This window comes from Acanthaster planci, linkage group LG19, assembly GCF_054643075.1.
Source record: "Acanthaster planci isolate LZ-2023a linkage group LG19, COTS_SCS, whole genome shotgun sequence".
NCBI lineage: Eukaryota > Metazoa > Echinodermata > Asteroidea > Valvatida > Acanthasteridae > Acanthaster > Acanthaster planci.
In genome coordinates, this window is record NC_141795.1 from 4,775,065 (window position 1) to 4,794,884 (window position 19,820).

Here is a 19,820-nt window from a genome sequence, read left to right on the forward strand (position 1 = left end):
TCCTCCGAAAAGATTCTAGCACAGCTGTTTATTTCTATGGACACTATAAAATTGTGCAAAGGCGCAGTACTGGGTGCTTTTCACATGTTCCACAAACAATCACCGATGCATTATTGTTGGAATAACAAACTAAGCCAAGAATTCAGTTAGTTCTTTCTAACGTACACTTAACTCTATTACTGAACTAATAAAATGGTTTGAAGGCTTCGTATGTCGGATGTAGTTGTGTTTGTCTGACGACATCAAAGAAAGAACCCTGCAAAATGGAATGAAAACTTAACGAAGCATCAATTGTGTGGTTAGTCATTCACTTGGCAATGATTTTCAGGCATGGTGAAGCTACACAGCAGTGCAATCTGCGTCACATAATGCACAAGGAAAAAAACCTTCCTGTAGTTGCCTTATCCCACAATGCCTTGCACTATGGAGCTACTTGTGTCAAAGGTCAAATGGCAGCAGGAAGATGAAGAAAGCATGTTTTCAGAAAAGTCTGTGTACCCTGGGTTGATGGTACATGTACATGAAGCATGGCATGTGCACATCAGCAACATAAGAGTGTATACACTTGTAAACCCAAAGGAGATTGTTAATGAAGCGGGGAAAAGATATCTACATGTAGATTTGTTTCAATAAACCGAGAAGCAAAAGAAAACTAGACACAAGTTGATGAAACTGCAAGTGTGGTAACCTGTTGATTCTGGGCGTGTATATACATGTTTACAAATCTGTCAATTTTCTTTATTTCTCCCCAAAGTACCAACATCGCAGTGTACCAATTTTGAACTTGTTAACAATGCCAAAGATCCCTCCAGCAGTCCAGGGAACAAGAGGATGAGTTTGCTGGGTGTGAGGAAGGGACCTCAGTCTACTGTTTCCAGCTAACTTCTTGGCAGACCAAACGAGTCTGCAATGGTTATGCAAGGCCCTCCACCCCTCAATAACAGTCATGGATAAAAATTAGTTCTGTTTACGATGTGCATGTACCGTATGGGTATTAAAAGCATAGCATGTTCAAGTTAAGCATGAAATAAAGGCTCAAGGCAGTGATAAGATGAAAAGCAAATGTGAGGACTGGCTGGTAACCATGGAAACATTGCCTCCTGTAATCATGGAAACATGGACTCCTGCTGGTACATAACGACACTGAGATACAACGTAGAAACTGTACAATATGAAAGACATGCCCTGAACAAGATTAATATCATGTGAAATTTGGATGAACGCAGCAGCCTTTTCTTTCAAATACTAGGCAGCATTTTGGCAAATGCCCCGTTAATTTTCAGTCCCACATTTGAGGAGATGCATCAACCTTGCAACATCACACAAGGTGAAGATCTATTTTCATCACGTAACAACATGGAGAAATAAAATTGCATTTGTGGCCTTGTGAAACCACGACATGGCAAAATATCTGAAACTATGGGGCCATCCTCCAGAAAGAGCATTCCCTTCCCTGGTTCCAACATGCAATTATGACATAAGAAACATTATTGCATGCCAGGGAAATGCACTTTATGCTGAATATTTTTGCAATTTCCACCAACGAGGAATTTTTGTGTGCAGAAGCTTGATGTATTTCTTTTCTTTTGGGGGGGGGAGTCTCATGTAGGAATAAGCAAGAGGATAATATTGCAGGAGGGGGTAGGCACAATGAATGGAAAAGCCACCACGTCAAGGGACCAGCCAATAAGCACAATGATAAGAGCAAGTATGTGGAAAATTACTCCCGATCTGACAACATTCCAGAGAATCATCTGTTGCAAGTGACGGCGGATTATGAGCATATAGAGGTGAATGGATATGGTTTTTTTTAACTGTTTGCACCGAGAACTTTTAAAAACAACAAAAACAGTCCGGATGGTTGTACCCACCAGGTCAGAATTGGCTGTGACGAAGGAGGGGATGGTGGGACGTCCGTGTCATGTGACACACTGCGTAAGTAAAAGAAAAAGAGAACAAAACACATGTACGCATACCATACAAGAAACAAGACTCAGAACACACACGGTCAGAAGCTGACAACTTATGCACAACATGGCACACATTTGCATGAATATGGACATTCGCAAGAACAAATAAACTCTAATTTTTTAACTCAGCCAAACAGTCTGGCTTTGTTATTGGTACAACCAGATCCTGTATTTGCCCAAGCAATCAACTTCTGAGGTATTCAATTTAATTACATGTAAATACAAGAACACTTCCACTCAAGAATAAAAAAAAAAACTGGAAAGCACTGAGAAATATTGCAAAACGTCAAGCAAAACCTTTGGTTGAATACAGGTAAGAGTAATTTGTCTTCCAAAATATGTAGAGATGACACTGACCACCCCCATTATTGAAAATGAGGAGATATGGTTTTCATTCAAGTGAAACCCAATAAACATGTAATTACTTGGCAGAAACACAAGTATGCTATTTACACAAAAACACAAAACGACGACGGACAATTGGAATTTGTTAAGATGTACCTGGCACATATCAAAGAATATTTTTAAAAAGCGATTCAGTCGTAATGTTTTGCAATTCTAGCATGAAGGTGAATATTTGTGGGTTGACTACGTCAGTTAGAACCAAGTGATTCCAGCACCAGTCTTGCAGTAAAAGAAATGTTGAAAAAAAATTAGGAAAAAATCTGGAATTGCGTGATGCATGACTGCATGCTAACAGGTCAGTATATACAATGTAAAAATGTAGGAGATCATGAAGGTAGAAACAGTTAACGACATTCACGGCAAATGCATGTTTTCTGGTTTATTAACTGAGCATACTCTGTGCAAAGACCAGCCCTTATAAAGTTTATGAAGTTGTGCCACGTGTCATGCAACTGAAGTGCATATTCTCCAAACGATGGGTTTTGTGTCCATTCTGCTGAAAATAGCCTGTGTAAAAAGCCACAAGCTAATGGCTGGAACCACTTCCCATCGACACCTGTATTACTCCAAGTCACAGTCACAGGGACACAGCTGACTGCTTCAGCTAGAGATCATCTGCATGAGACTCAATCAGCCACACTTCCAGAGGAATACAAAACTGTAGCCACAGCAGAAAGAAGCCTACAGCAGGCAGAATCCTTTTATCACATCCCAAAGAGGAGCTGCCTCCCCTTCAGATCTTGGTTGTCCAACAGACATTGTTGTACATACAACCTTGTGCATAATTTTTTTTTTTGTATCACATCCGAAGGCCAGGTTCAATCAGAGACCTTCATGAAGGTTTGCACGATCTGACGGTAACATTCTTTGCTGTCAGTGACCAATAAAAAGAGACGTTTTTACCATCTTTTATCGGACATTGGGGACCCTGCAAAATTTGTGCTGAAAGCAAAGAAAATCTGCAATGAAATTAAATACCACTGTGAGTGTTCAGGAAAATGTACATGGTGTGGAGAAAACAACACGAAAATGAAAAATAAAGAAATAAAATGGTATGGTATTTGTGGACATATAAAAAACGACAGCAGTAACTTACAAACTGAAGGCATGCAAAGAAAATCACACAGTGAGAAGCAACTAAAAAGAATGAAAGTGGAATGAAATTACACATGCTGGTCCAGGCTAAATATCCAAAAATATGACACCTAAGCTTACTGACAGGAATACCTCCTTCAACCTAAATCCGCTGGTTTTTCCAATTTCAACTTTCATTTCTGTGGCCATTTGAGCAAAATGTTTTCCTATATCGATTTGATCTCTGCATGTCTGTGATCTTGCCGTGTCCAGATTAATTTCTTATGTACTTTTCAAATTACAGAGAAAAGGTTTTGTTATTCATGGAAGTCATAATGTTGCCGCTGACAGGCTTAGTTTTTTGAGGACAGGTTTCTAGTCTATTGGCTGACATCCCTTTTTCACAATACAAGTATGAAGCTACATCCACATTATGTGGCTGCGGCTAGGCACTTCATGTATGCCTATGTAAGAGACTGGTTGATATCTACAGCCATTTCTCATAGCATGGGTGTGAATGGAACATAAAAAAAATAGCTGAAATCAAGAGTGCAAAGCATACACGGAGTGGGGTTCGGGGCCTGCTTAAGGGCCCCGGGAAAATTTGGAAATGTAGATGGTCTGTGGTGCATTTCACAGCTTCCTGGTGCAACTTTTGGCCATTGTCTTGCAATTTAGGGTATGAACATTTTTAATTTTATATTTTCTTCATCTGTTCTCAATTTGGCTAAAATTCCTGAAGTTAAAATGAACTAGTACTACGTGTACGTATACCAAAATTGTAAATATCGAGGTTCGTAAAGTGAGTTGGCCCTTTTCCCACCTGACCTAACTACGTTTTCAAATTTCACTTCTTTATAAGAATGCACATCACATGTCAAAGCTTTTAGATTTTCCGATCCCAGTGCAGATTGTGTTGCCTGCTACCACAAGCTATAGTGGAGCTTGTTAGGCACGACTTCTGTTCACGCAAGAACGGCTGTAACAAGTCCCACTGACTCATATATGAATATTGATATTTCATTAGCAGCAAATCAAAGCACAAAGACTGGTTGGTCCGAGGATGCTGTTGCTCCGTGCCAACTAATGCCCAGCACACTCATACACCGTACATACATCCGTATATGTACATGTTCATGTACAGTGTCGTAGAGTAGATTCAGTTCCATACATACTAGTGCTGGAAAGACGATGTGCGAAGTTTGGTCTGGCCATTGCGTCGCGTAAAAAGGGAAAAAATGGGCGCTTACGCAAGGAAGAAAAAACGGCCAAAGAGAGGAAACGAAATTCAGCAAATGCAACAAAAAAGCAGAAATCCGCTAGAAAGCGGGGGTTTCAAACCCCTGCCATGGACGTGAATGCTACTGTGAGCTGCAGCCAAGAAATTTGGATGCTGCCTGTCCTCCTGGCTCAAAAGGATGCTTGCTCCAAAAAAACACAGCAATCAAAATCGAGTGTCTGTATCATTTAATATGGCCCTTGCATTATCATTTACTACGAAAAGAAAATATGTAAAGGATGGAGTTGATTAGTGAGATGAGGGCAGCATGGGCTAAAGTGGTTACCATGGTAACCGCATCAATTCCCACCTGGGGAAGTTGAGTGGTGTGTTTCTTGCTCTAGGAGACAATGGGGCCTCCAGCTGGTCACTCAGACTATGGACAAAATGGTGACATATGTCCAGAAATAGTTACCAACTTATTGGTTGTGTGCCTTTGTACATCTCTTACAAGAAACTGAATTTAAGAATAGCATGGAGTAGTCAGGAAAAAATGACACCATGGGAAGACTAAAGTATTGGGGGGAAGAAATGGCTTGTCTAGAACACGAAATGAAAAAAAAAAGTTTACATAGAACAAATGCAGCTTGAAGTTACAGGAGAGACAAAACCTGATACTGAATGATTGGTCTTTTAATGACAAATAGTGTTTGGGGTTCATTTCCAAATCATACCAGAAAGGCAGATCTTGTCAAATAATACAACACAGTAGACAAAAACACTGACTGGAAGAAACTTAGGAAGTGTCATTTAACTAGACAAGGGCAAACTCAAGGAACAAATCCTGAAATAAGTTATTATGTGTCATATCAAAAGCTGTGCTCATGGGAAAAATCACTCGGGATTTTAGCAAGGATTGGTTGACTGGAGTTACAGGTAGTGTACGAGTGCTTGAGTGCAGGGATGAGTTGATATACAGGCTCTGTGCACTGACAGCGCTATGTCTCTTTTATGCATGTACAACCAAAAGGGGCCGACACAAAACGTGCAATCAATTTAGCACTGAGTGAGATGTCAGTAAGTCAGTTCAGTGGAGGTCTTGCCCCTCTCTGACAACTGTGAGGGCGCACTTCTTCATACAGGCCCCAGTCTTGTAGTACTACACATCAAGGTGGAATGAGTCTGAGTACAAGAACACTCATTACGATAGAGGTGAGGTAAACAGGCTAGTAACTTACTGAGTAATGGTTTGTAGTTTGAGCGAGCGTGGAGAGAGCATGGCTTCTTGGTTATTGTCATGGAAATGATGTCTTGCTTTCCATGCTGGTATAGGCTCTACAAAAAAATAAATCAAAGACCAAAAGCTTACGATTTAATTCAACCCCTCATTGCCATCGGAGTCCTTTCAAATCTCCTATAATGCCTGAAACTAATAATACAACCTTTGCGATGCAATTTTCAAGGGACATCAAGCTCCATATTAGGCTAATAGTGGCTGGGCTCCGCCTTCCTTAATCCTTCCAAATCCTTCTGGTGAATTTTAAAGGATCTAGGAAGAGCAAGGTCAACCTACCTTCACCGTCTGCATGTTCGTGCAAGCTGGTAAGGTTCAGCGGGGGGACAGCATGCTCGCGTCGCTGCGGTGATTTGGGTGGCGATTTGGCCGCATCCTGCCCCCCGTTCATCAGCGTCTCCAGCTCCCCCGACAGACCCTGGCTTGGCTCTGCTCCCATAGACACGGCCTCAACACCGGAGTGTTTCCTGCGGGGTTTAGGCTGGGGCGCCTCCTGGGGTAGGCCCAAGCCCTCTGCCATGGGTTCACTCCCCGGTATGATGATGGATAATGGCTCAGTGTACGGCCGGGCACCAGTCACATTTCGTCTTGCCGGCTCCGATTGAGGTATCTTACTCCTCCTGAAGTGACATTTTTCAGAGCACATTTTTAATAATTTGAATATTTTCACATGTCCACCTCAGGAAACGTTTATCTTTTTATGATCTTCATTGACTAAAAAAAATAAAATAAAATAAACCAGACACTTTGAATTTGCACCAACCTGTTTGAGGGGGACCTTCTGTTTTTGGGAGGTGCAATTCTTCCTGCTGTCAACTACAACAGATAAAATGAACAATAAAAATCTTCCTTCAAATAATATCCACCAAATTTTACCGTCTTTGCCCTTTGGCATCTTTCATAGTTTTCTTGGAAATTACATATTTGCCTGTCAAACAATAACGTATGACTTTGTAACCCCAAATTACGCATTCACTTCAACCATAGGATTTTTGTAAGAAACCTAGCTGTATCCTTCAAAATCCTCCACTTCGCAGGCAATCAATGCTGCATGTTTTTGTACTTCAACTTTCAAGGGACATCTAGCCCCAAGGAATATAACAGTGTCTGGGCTCCACTTTCTTAAATCCTCCAAAATCCTCCGCCAAATCCAAGAGGATTTGGAAGGGTTTGAAAAGAATGAGGACAGGCTGTCGGGCTTCATCAGAGGAAAAAAAAAACACGTACCGATTTCAGTGTCGGGGAGTTGCAGGGGAGACTGTCGAAATCTGCATGGATTTCTGAATCCTGAGGATTGCCTGACGGCTGACAGGAAGAACCGTCCTTCACGGACAATCTGTTGTTGCTACAATGACAAAACAAATTTGGAAAAAGGGTTCCTTTCATGAAGCTGTTTGACCACAAGCAGAATAAAATGTTAGCTACAGAGGAGAAACATGACATATCATCAAATCTTGCAATGTGTGCAATGCGTGCATTTTAACAGGGTTTTATGCTACATAAACAACACAGAACTTTCCTAACATCCATGAGTTTTGTCAACAAATATACTTCAATATTTACCGTACAGACATCGGTTTTGGCGATTGAGACTTTGGAGATTTAGACCTGGGTGACCTTGACTTGGGGGAATCCGAATTGGGTGAATACGTTTTGGGTGAATTTGATCGTGGCGAATTGGACTTGGGCGAGATTGACCTCGGGGAATTGGACCTTGGGGAGTATGACCTCGGCGACTTGGACCTCGGTGATCCAGAGACTGACCCTGGTGACCCCGACTCTTGCGGCCTTTTCTCCTGACCCTTGGACTTGAGTAGGTGGGCCTTCCCCCGTGAGGGCCGCGTGGGGGGCTCAGGGGCTTTTTTCCTTGACAGCGGGCTGCAACTGTTGGTTTGGTCCCTCCTGGGGTCGTCAATTATGAGAGGAATTGCTGAAGAAGTGCTCTGTTTCTTTTTTGTCACAAAAACTTCACTCTGGGAATAGACAAAAGAATACGAAGCAAAAGATGACATCAGAAAAACTATCCTTGTAACAAGTTCCATATCAAGTTGGAAAAAACAAAGAATACAGAGTATGAAACCAATTTGCTGTCAGAGAGACTGGAAAGTTCTTACTCTGTTCTTCAATAAGGTTACTTTTACCATAAGCAAATAAGATAACTGTCAGAGACAGGAAGGAATGGACTTACCGGTCCGGGACCAATTACTATTCCCTGAGTTTCAAACACTTCAAATGCTTTTGAAGATGGCTGATGTTTCCGCTTGACTTTAGGTGAGCTCTCAGGGGATTTGTTATCAGGAGCCGAGGAAGAAAATGATCGGATACGGTCTTGGATTGAGGGGCAGATTTCCTCGACAGAAGACGTGCTCTGACCGTCAGGGGAATCGACGCCATTACTGGAATGATGAAATCATTGGAATCTTGAGATAAAACAAGGTTTTTATATAAAATAGGTCAGACTGATAAATTCACAGTGAAGAATATTGTATACAAATACCCTGGCCTGTGAACCCAAGCCAACATCAACCTTTGCTTACTTGGTGTCTTTATTCTCTCTGTCTTGTTCTTGTCTCTTCTGCCATCTCCGTCGTGGTGAAGGCACTGGCACTGAACAATGTAAAATCAAAATGATTACAATCAAGGATTTCACCTTCACTTCTGAGCCAAGTTTGCGACCTTGAACCCTTCCTGATTCTTCCAAAATGTCCTTCACTGAGCAGAAAAATCAATAGCTCAGTTTGTGCACCTGAACAATTGTGGGCCACCTTGGGTGTACATTGGGTATAGAATTGGATGAAGTTCAGATTAGTGAGGAAGATAAGAGAAATTACAAAAGTATTCAAAATAGTGTATTCCAATACTATATATAGATTTTCTGGAACAAGGCTTTAAGAAGTCTTTCTGACTTGGACAAATTTTGAAATATCTCAACCTTTTTTTCTTTATGCATATGACAAAGTCTGACAATATCTATCATGATCCTGACCTTCTGGTGATGGTGTAGTGAGGGTTTCCTCTCTGTCCGGTGAAGGGCTCTGACCAAACAGATGCTCTGAGACAGTCTCCTGAATGGTCTTTTCCACAAGCCTGAATAGAAATGTAACCACAGCAACCAATGGAAAACTATCAGAACCAGTGGAAAACTATCAGAAACCAGCAACTGATTTCCGTTTAATTTGAAGAGTTGGCACTCCGATACACAAAACGCAGTTGTTCTGCTGCACTACAAAACTTAACAGTGAGCAGCAAAACAGATTTGAACTTCCTCTGTCCTTCCGGGAAAATTTCAAGCCCTTTAATTTAGTCCAAAGTCTCTAGTTTAAAATTACTTCCACTACAAAGGAAATCTTGAGGTGACGGCTGCTCCAGCATGTACCGAAGAGCACAATGACTTACTCTGACGTTATATCATTTATGACAGGTGAGGGCGCTGTACTGGTTCCCGTCTCACTATCTAAGTTGAAAGGAGAGAAGGCTCTTTCTTCAACACCAACATCCCTCGGGCTGCAAAATACAATCAATTTTCACATCATCTTGAGCAGAATTTTGGCCAAATTATATAATGACTGGTTAATAGACTTCAACACGACATATCTGTTCAGCTCTGGACTGGAAATACAGGAAAAACTGCCTGTCAGCAAAGAGTGAGTCTAATACAACATCGTTTGCCTGAGCAAAATAGGATAAAAATTGACAGACTGGTCAACATCTGATGGTCTAGAAGCAAGTGTCTTGTAGAAGTAATCCCGAAGTTTGCAAGCAAATCACAGAGGTCTGTTGTACAAGCACCTGTCTAGATCTAGATGTTGGCATACCTGAGAAGACCACCTGCTGGTGAATCACAATCTCGACAATCCTCAACTTTCTTCATTTCTTCCCTGTTGGTATCGGTGTATGAGTTACTGTTGTAGTCCCGCTGCTCATCAGAATCCTTCTTCTGCAACCAGGCCCAGAATTAATCGCAAGGAAAAAGAATTAATTATTTCTGATGTAAACAGACTTCTTGAAAGCTTGGATTTATAATACTCTGGCTGTCTTGAAGTTATTTTCATGGATCCTAAACTCAGCAATAAGTGCTGTTTAAATTGAACCTGTGACATAATGGTCATAACTTGTTAAAGATTTCCAGTAAAATCATGGAAAGTATCCCTTTTGAAGTTGAGTGAACAACAAATGGGTTAAAGGTACTCAAAACCACAAATCGTTTTGATCGGTTCAGTCTTATTATCTTCTAAAAAGATTTATTTGTCCATTTCTTACTTGAAACTTGAGTTACCTTTTTAGCTTCCTTCTGTCTGATGTAGTCTTGATAAGGCATTGGTTTGACTGGAGGTGACTTCTTAGAGGTCGTTGACTGCACCTGGATGCACTTTGACCCTGGTGGCTGGGCAGGGGGAGGGGAAATCTCCTCCTTCTCTTCATTCTTGAAGATGGCCTCGTAGTCGTCGATCAACATCCGGACAATGATGTTTGTGATGCCTTGCTCTCGTAGGCCATCCAGTCCTGCGCTACACCTAGAGTGCATAATGGAGACAGTTTAGGTTGTACAATGGATCCGTCAAAACAACGAACGAAGTACTCCACAATGCAGTGCGCCACCACAAGTTTTTCATGGAGAGGCCTTTTAACAGTGCATTATGGGATAAATAGTGGACAAAGTCTCACTCACTAACTGCACTACGTGCAGGAAACTTGATTTTTTTTCCCGAATGTTTTGTTAAAACTCTTAGTGGCACTCTGTATTATGAATCGCCCATATTACTTCACAAGTCTTTCTTTACAAGTTCATCCACGACATGACAGGTACCAAAGTCTCGGCAAAAACAATCCCTTCTTATTTTGGCAATTACTATCTGAAGGGAAATTTACTTGAAAGGAACAGTTGAAAATGCCAGAGATAAACTTGTGAAACTTCCAACTACAACAATTAGTCAGAATGATCACTGACGTTTCCAAGCTGACAGAAATTTGAACATTTTTCTAATCTACTGCATGCTTTACATTTCCAGAATTGATGCCAACTTTAATGTACATATATATGAGTTTACCTGAAGAGGTTTGGGCCAAACACAATGGCCAATGCCATGGAGTTCATCTTATTGGTGTTTTCATATTGCGATACCATGACCAAGAATCGGATCAGGTAACGCAAGACAATGTAATGCTCCTCAGGAAGCTGCTGTAAGAGAGCCTTGAGCTGCTTGATGCAATCATCAGGATTGGATTGATTGGCTGTCAAGAGAAGAACGCAAGGTTTTTGCTAGTAAATTAGATGGGTTTGCAGTAGCACCGTGGATATGTCTCTTTCTTGGGTATGAGGGGTTTTGAAAAGAACTGGTGGTACTCATCGTTTTGGACAGTATGCTCTGTCCGTCGTCAGGAGACAGCATACTGTCTGAAATGTTGAGTACCACCGGTTCTTTTCAGAACCAAACATACTAAAAAAAAAAGACACAAATCCATGATGCTACCGCAAACCTATCTAGTTTACTTGCTACCTCCACCGTGAAAAGCTTCAAATCTCAAGTTTGTTTCTAAAAAAAACTTGGACTGGAAACAAGTTCTTTATTTTCTACAAATGTATGTTTTGGAGGCCGAGACCAAATAAATTGTCCACCATTTTGCTCTGTGAATTAGGCTGTATCGGCCATGGCTGGAAAAGAAGTGCCACGGAAGTCACAACTTTAAGTACTGTAGCTTGAAGCTTTGCCCTTAGTCACATGTGTCAATCAACTCCCTCGTCAAGCTCACGTGATTTGGACACAGACAAATGAACTGTGCGTGGACAATAGAGGGCGCTTTGTTACTATAAAGCAACACGGATGACTAAAGGTCACTCACACTTACATCATGTACATGTACTCAACCATGTGTCCTGCACAATGTCAAGGATACAAATGTATTTTCAAAAATCCGTGTAGCAAAATGTTATCGTGATTTTCAACAACTTTTTCATGTTTTCACTGTAAACAAATGTCTGTTTCCCGCATCAAGGAATCCTGACTGGGTTCAATCCATATGGCTACTGTACATGCATAAAGTGTGTGCATTCTGCTTACCATTGACAAATTTACTTATGTATCGGATTCCTCAATGTTGGATACATGAATGGTCTGTGTCATCTTACCTAGTTGGGTATTAATGAACTTAAGATGCAATGCTTCAGTCATGATGGGATCCGGTAATTCCCTGAGGAAGAGCTTGAGGAGACTCGCTACGGCCATCACGTCTCCCGCTTCCTCCAAATCTGCATCCCCCATCTTGTCAATCATGGCCTTCATCTTATCCACCACCCGGGTGCTACCGTTGATGCGGAAGATTCCCTCGTGCCCGATACCTGTCAGCCCCCACGGCAGGGAGAATATAAACGTGCTGTTAGGTGTGTGTGACCCAGAGTGACAGGTGCAAGTGTAATGGATGGATGCATTCGGCAATTACGACAGACTGCTGTTTAAATATACAATGCCTACAAAAACCAATATCCAAGGCTTATAGCAGTTAATATAAATTGGACATTTAATGTTGTGGGATCACTTTCAACACCTGCGCACAATTCAAAGAGTCTGGCCTCGGACCTCTCAAATACAGCACCAATCAATTCATATCTACCACCTTCCAACAGTCTGGCTCTAATTTGAATGACTTTGCATACACTGATTATCAGATTTTTATATGGGCTTAATATGTTTTTCTTTAAATCTGACAGCTGTTACAAAATACTAATTAAATGATAGACTAAATTTTGTAAGAATTTTTTTTTAAATGGAATTTTGGATTTACTTCCAAAATATACTTTACGTGAATATACTGAATCAAAAAGGGTATAACAAATTCTAATAATTCCCAATGTTTTCAATTTATTCATGTTGAAAAAGGTCCTTTGGCTACAAGAAATCTAACACCTTTGACCCACCATGCATTTGAATGAACTCGCATATCTTCTTGATGAAGACTGGTACCCTGACTCCCGTAGGGCCTCTAGCCAGCTCTTTCAGGGGGACACCAAAGGTCTTGCTGTTGATCTTCTTCTTCATGGTCACAGGAGACCGAAGAATCTTCTGCATGGTGTTGTCCTCGCCCCCGGACTCTAACCCCTGCGATGCCAAAACAAATTTTTAGTTGAAAAAAATATCACCATATATAAACAACCTTTCAGTCCAATTCCCAGACATTGTTGCTAGCAACAAACCTGACCACAACCCAACACAACAATGTATGCAGAAACTCAATGGCATTTTTGATGCATACGGTGACGTGAAACAAGACTGCATTTAACATGAATAGACATGACGACCATACAGCTCATGCATGTGCAGTGCATGTGCACTGCACCACAAAGCAAAGATTTGCTCTCTGTAAAGATTCCTAGACTGGCAGCTCATTGCAAATATTCTCATTCCTGTCCCCCTTGGAAAAAACTCCCACATCCCAACATGGCAATGACAAGCAAATGTGGAATGCTACACACCATGGACAGGGCAGCTACTCTTACAACAAATTAAAGGACTAACTGAACTGAACTGTACATGTACATTTTAGAATTTACACATACCTTTGAAACAATGATAGAACCTTTTGAATCTTAAATCCTACTTCACATGTACACTGTATCCCGTACTCACCATGTTCCAGTACACACCTCTACTCACTTGGGAAGGTTAGAAACAAATTACATTTCACACATCACTTTAGTCGATCAACAAAAAACTGCACATGCACTGCATACGTGCCAATACGTGACCATGCGCGGACACACATCTCTGACATAGCAGTCCCTTTAAGAGAGTGCACATTGACACTGAAGTTCAAGTTTGCAGGAACTATTTGGCACTAGGCCCGGGGGCCAAGACTGAGCTAAAAATACCCCTATCTCTGCGGTAAGAATGCAGTACCTAATGCCTGGGTGCACCATCATGTATGGGAACATAATGTACATTGTGCATATACATGTACAGTCTCTCTGTGTAAATGTGCCAATGTACCATACATGTACGTACATGTACACGTACGTGTTCATTTGCTGTCACTCTTCGCCTAGTCATACACACCTTGAGTCCATGATGTGGAAACGTTTGTTTACACAAGGCCCAACTTGCACCTACTAAATAGCAGAGTAGATTTCCTCTCCTTTGCATTTTACGTGAGATGAATGTCTTACATGTAAGCTTTCCTCGACCTAAGAATATGACAGGTCCACACAAGACACTGGCTACTGGTAAGGATCTCCAGGCAAAGTATTCATTTAATTTAAAAATAAAAATACTGAGTATGTGTTAACTTTCGGCAAGACACTTAGCGGTATCTTTCGTACCTGTATATTCAGTGCAAATGTATGCAGGCCCTAACAATGAATATGCTTTTAAATTTTACGGAACACCTCGTCCGAAAGTTTTTTTTTACACGGAAAGTAACAAATGAAAGAAAATGTAAACTGGCATGAAGTACTTTGATGAAATTTAATGTTCATTTGATAAACCCGTTTATTTCTCCAAGCTTAAACTTCCATTGCATACCGCTAGATTTCAAATAAAAATTTAGCAACCAAATGACCAAAGAACTAAATAACTAACACTGAATGAACCTGCCATGTGTGTACATTACACTGCATCCATTAACCAACCAACAAACACAGACAATGAACAAGTCAACATCTTGCATATTTTACCCCAAATATTCTGTCACATTTTCTAGGTTTGCCATTTTGTTCAAATATCTTTCAGACAGATTTTCTTGGAAGTGCACTGCATTAAATTCTACTAATGAAATTGAAGGACTTTTCACAATCACAACAGACAGCCACACACATCCTGACACGACAGAAATATCTTCCTTTTCTCTATCCATTCATTCTTTTTGTCGTCTTGTCTATTTTACCAGGGCCCTTCACCATGGCAACCACAGATTACCGCTTGTGCCATGCACTGATTTGGGGAAGCTGCGACAATGAAATAAAAATTTGAGTTTTGATATGAAGGACTGGGCACAATGTGATTGTACAGTGTGTGGAAAAATGTGGGATAAAAATCTCAAGAATGCCCAAAATACAAATATGGCAGGCCTCAGGCACCAACAGGTCCTACAATTGTATGAGGAAAAAGATTTGATCAGTTTCCTTCAGAAAAAAGACAAAAGAGTGTTTGACAAAACAAGAATCCTTAAGCTGCCCCAAAATTGCATGAAGTACCGTTACATGTACATGTACATGTATGCACATACATGTACACTAAACATGGTCCATGGGGTTTATGATACTCTCTGGGCCAAATGGTACCCTCAGTTTCACACCAGCACAATTTTTAAAACATACCTTGGGTGTAATTAAAATGCCATGGATCATTGTGGGAGACGCTGAATATATAGTACCTGTATAGTGCAAACATGTTAACTTCATGTACATGTAGGCCTATCTCCCTGATACACAAGGCCGGTTATAATACATGTACATGCAAGTCAATTTATTGCCTAACAGGGCAAACAAATTCGCCCACACACCACGGTACATGTGAAATTGTAAATGTCAACACTGTACACATATTTCTGACCTTAAATATCCTGAAACAAAATATGATAATCTACCTTGTAACTAGTCCTTCCTGCTGCCGTAATAGTTTGAATAAATAATAAATATTTAATGATATCAGTGCATGCATTATGGAATTGTTAATTATAAACTGTAACAAGTGCATGGATGTGAAATGTCCTTTGTTGTCCTACAGGTAATTCACATTGAGGCCTTGGTATGAAAGTGCCATTAGGCAATGCACAGAATGTCCACAGAGGATAAGAAATAATGAAGCTTGTCTTGAGCCAATGTAAATACCCACATGGCTGATAAGGTTATTGATTTTTTTCTGGTTCAGTTAATGAAATGACTGAGTGTACTTCCATTTCTCCCCTGGATTGGATGCCAGCCCATATCAGGTTGCTCCCAAGCTACAGTAGTGGGTAATGCCAGTTCCTGGGTGAAGAGGAGCAAATTGAGGCAAAGTAGCTTGCCCAAGGACACAGAGCAAGACCAACAGCTGGATTTGACCCTACAAAGTACATCCCCCAAAAAGCACGATGAAATTTCACTTTGTAATGTACATGTACATGAACAGCACCCTGATTTGCCTCAAAAGTTCAATGAACTGGCATGTTTGTAAACATAATTTCATAAGCTGACCCAAATGGAACCAATGTGGACACATAAAAAGAAATCAGCAACAAAACTTTGTAAATCCCTGAAAGAAAACGCATGCACTTACATGTACACCATGCACAACAGGGTGATTTGCATGACAATCACGAGTTCTGTGTAAACATGGCACAATGTCAGTCCTTCACGGCACACCGATGAGTTGAAAACTGTTTCCACAAACTGGGGAAATCTCCTTAGATCAAATGGGGAGTTTTCTGTTTTCTACTTGTAACATGACAACGAGCTCCATCTTACAATGTACATCAGACACTCAATGCTTCAAGCATTGTTGAAACACGCAGCAGTACAATGTAACTAAAATCACGTATGCAAAACAAACAAGCCAAAGTCTACATGTCAGCTCACTAGACTTGCTGTTCCAGAGTCATGCACAATGTGGCATTTACAAAAGCCATTCACTTGCGGTGTTTGCAATGAAATTGGTTTTTAAATCTATAAATCGTGTCATTGACACTAAAATATGACCTCTGTCACATGTAAGAGTGCATGTAGGCGGCCAGTCACAAAGTGTGTTTGGTTTTTTGTTTTCATAATAAAATGCAGAGATTTCCCTTCAAGTTCAACTGGAATTATTTATTCTAATACTTGCCATGGTACATGTACGCATTGATTGTTTTCATATTTTTGCTAAATTAGTTCTGATAAAACATATACGTGTACATAGACAAATAATCTTTTTCCTACCGATATATATGGGTATAGCAAGGTCAGGTTTAAAGCAATATTTACTGTGCCAAACATGTACATGTAAGTGTAACACAAAAGGGGTCCTGGTAGCAGGTGCATGCATGAAAGTGAAACTGATATTAGCTGACAGCAAGTACCAAGAGATACTTGTAAACTTACCTCTTCCTGGTGAACTGAAAAGAACTCACTGCTCAGTTTTGGTCAGCAGTGAGGAAAAGACAAGTGAAAAGAATGTAGGGCAACTGTTGTGAAATCAATGCCTTATAAGGGCACATTTTTGCTATAGCAACACCTGTCATTTTTAAGGCATATGGGGATCTCTGTGTGTGCACTGTCTACAGAGGATGTTGTTTAGCCTCTTTACTTAACATGGAGAGCGAAGAAAGACTAGTTCTGGGTCCTTTCATTGGGTCTACTGGGTACATGTAAGATTTCAAAAGGAAGGAGACTAGGAACTCCACACATGTACTATGCAGCCTGGAGTTACCAGTGACTCACACCACAAGCACTACCACTATATGTACTGTATGTCCAAGTAAGAACTGTGTACAGAACACCTTGAATGGCAAAGTCAATACATGTGTGTTGGGCAGGTGTTAATGGGAAATTACTAATGCTCAATATTGACTGATGTGGTGGAGCAAAAGTAATTAAGATCAAGTTGTTGAAAGGAAATCTGTCAACAAATATGGACTTGGAGTAATCTAATCTACATGTAATTGGTTGATGAACTTAAGCACAATTGATTGGCACAGACAGAATTAATGCAGGGTAGGGGAGGGTACAGTCCAGGGAGAAAAAAATGTTTCACAGGAACAATAAATGTTACCACCATACTGAACCAAGTTTGAGCTGCACAGCAGGTGTCCAAGGACTGGACTTGTGAATAAAATTATGGACAATGCAACATAGTGTATTGCCCAATGTTGAGGTTGCTGTAGGAGGGGGGGTATTACATTGTAGGAATAGCCTAACTGTTCGATTGACTGTGGCAATGTGCATTCGCATACATGCAAGCATCATGAATAAATTTAATGTGAGTATTCCTCAGCACAAATCAATAAACCCGTCACATGTTCAATCTGCACCTGTGCACTGTGTAAACACCCATACAGCCACGTTTCTTACACTGTCATCAATTTTTATTCAGATTGCTCATCCCCAGCGAATCAGTTTGATCGAGGACACGCTCAGCACAGCCTGGCAGAATAAGGAAGTGAGCGTTCATTATGACTCAAACCAGCACCCACAACCAAATGAAAATCAGATAAAAAGTGACAAGTGCGTCTCGGCTGATTAGTTAAACATTTTTAACATTTTAAAAGCCTTGTGGAGACAGAAGACGGACAGAGCAAAACCTCCCCCTGGCATTCAAAGAGCAGGCATAAAGCAGCGGGTACATGTACAATGTACATGTAGGCAGTATATTGGCATGTTGGCGCTACATGCACTGCTCAATTCCAATTCCAGAGTGTTAATCAATAGCGACAAATGTGACCAGTGCTATTAGAAATTACCACTTTTCTTTTTATCCTTGTTCTACCTGAAGAGAACTTCGTAGGACATTAAGAGATCCCTAATTCCTTTTAAGCAGGTATACCACACACGTACAGGACCGGCACCCATCTTAAATCTTCTAATTTCCATTGTCCCTTTTGCCTAAATTTTCAAGGGGCATCAAGCCCCTTATAAAAGTGAGTCTGGGTTCTACCATCTCAAATCTTACAAAACTCCTCTACATGTCAAACATTCCACAAGGATGGAAGATCAGGTTGAAGTTAGAACAGAAAAAAAGCATATTAAACGTACTACAGTTATATGCTTATACTTGCAAAAAATGAGAGAAAATCCAGGTACCTGTAAGGGAGTGTTAGGGTCCACGATATTTGTTGCTCCACATAAAACAGGCCGCATCACTGGCATGAGCTGCAGGGTAAACGTACACGATCAAAGTTGATCTAGGAGAAGTACTGGCAGCCCTCACCTGCTGAAAAATAATAAAGCATGAGAAAATTACCAGCCACAAAATGAGCCAGATTCACCACAAAGGCTAACAAAAACAAGTTCTTGTTTTACACGTAACATGAATGTGGTGATAAAAATCTCTGCACACAGGTGGACCACATTCACAATTCCAATATCCAAAAAGATGTCATACAGTACTCCCAATCCTAGCACAAATTACAGTATCAGAGACGAAATATGTTGCACTGAAGTACATACGTATACCAATATATACAGTGTACGAGTACATGCAGAAAGCTCAAGTTGAGGAAATCAAAGGGTAAACGCGCTGTTTGACATAGAGAAGGGGTGGGCATGCTGCTTGAAGAAATGGCATATCGGTACATGTACACTGTCAATAACACCTGTACACTCATCACATCAGTACTGTACCTACGGTACATTGTACATGTGTGCATACATGTATGTACAAGTGCATGAGAACATCAGAGACAACAATACCAAAAGAAGCTACATGTACATCGATGAGAAGGGTTACTTCCTACACTAGATGAGTAGGGCTTTGTTGATGAGAAATGAGAAATGAGAATTCCAGATGTCTGCTCAACATGAGTAAACGCCAGTGCTATACCACGATGTTACGATGAAGTCAACAAGCATGGGTGAAAAAAAACCATGCATAGGAAGGAGGAAATGCAGGGTAATTCTGAACATGTTCTGTACACAATCACGGGGCACTTTCTGTTTCAACACAATCACACCCCAATTCATGGCCGACGGCCGATGCAGATAACCAGAGGCCTGTGGGGGTGCATTGTACATGTACTCCAGTAACCCCTGAGGTCATTCCATTGGCTCTCAGACTTGAGTGAGTTAAGTCTGCGCCTACGATACATGAAGCACTATGCACGTGCAAGACTACAAGGGTCTATCATCGTTCTGGGAATTCCTGTGATTGTCAACACGCCAAGTTCTTTGCATCTGGTTGGATTCTAAACTCCCATC

General features: G+C 40.8%; 1 protein-coding gene across 12 annotated transcripts in view; it reads right to left on the minus strand.

The window, feature by feature from the left end:
• The window catches only part of LOC110973878 (protein FAM13A-like), a 39,753-nt gene that overhangs the window by 9,946 nt on the left and 9,987 nt on the right, over window positions 1–19,820 (minus strand). For 4 of the 12 annotated variants that reach the window (XR_002597534.2, XM_022225077.2, XM_022225102.2 and 1 more), the window contains 17 exons: window positions 18,708–18,834; window positions 12,876–13,056; window positions 12,090–12,299; window positions 11,011–11,194; window positions 10,239–10,476; window positions 9,778–9,899; window positions 9,359–9,466; window positions 8,949–9,049; window positions 8,500–8,569; window positions 8,151–8,358; window positions 7,526–7,935; window positions 7,190–7,307; window positions 6,726–6,778; window positions 6,242–6,582; window positions 5,907–6,003; window positions 5,039–5,104; window positions 1,872–1,931 (listed from right to left, as the gene is read on the minus strand). Coding sequence is in view for 11 of the 12 variants with exons in the window: in XM_022225077.2 (XP_022080769.2) it covers window positions 1,872–1,931; window positions 5,039–5,104; window positions 5,907–6,003; window positions 6,242–6,582; window positions 6,726–6,778; window positions 7,190–7,307; window positions 7,526–7,935; window positions 8,151–8,358; window positions 8,500–8,569; window positions 8,949–9,049; window positions 9,359–9,466; window positions 9,778–9,899; window positions 10,239–10,476; window positions 11,011–11,194; window positions 12,090–12,299; window positions 12,876–13,056; window positions 18,708–18,773 (2,633 nt within the window). In the remaining variant the exon portion in view is untranslated. Of the gene's footprint in view, window positions 1–1,871; window positions 1,932–5,038; window positions 5,105–5,906; window positions 6,004–6,241; window positions 6,583–6,725; window positions 6,779–7,189; window positions 7,308–7,525; window positions 7,936–8,150; window positions 8,359–8,499; window positions 8,570–8,948; window positions 9,050–9,358; window positions 9,467–9,777; window positions 9,900–10,238; window positions 10,477–11,010; window positions 11,195–12,089; window positions 12,300–12,875; window positions 13,057–15,538; window positions 15,559–16,209; window positions 16,949–17,009; window positions 17,038–18,707; window positions 18,838–19,316; window positions 19,587–19,820 lie in introns of those variants that run through there. The other 8 variants (XM_087149204.1, XM_022225137.2, XM_022225129.2 and 5 more) reach the window with 8 other exon arrangements.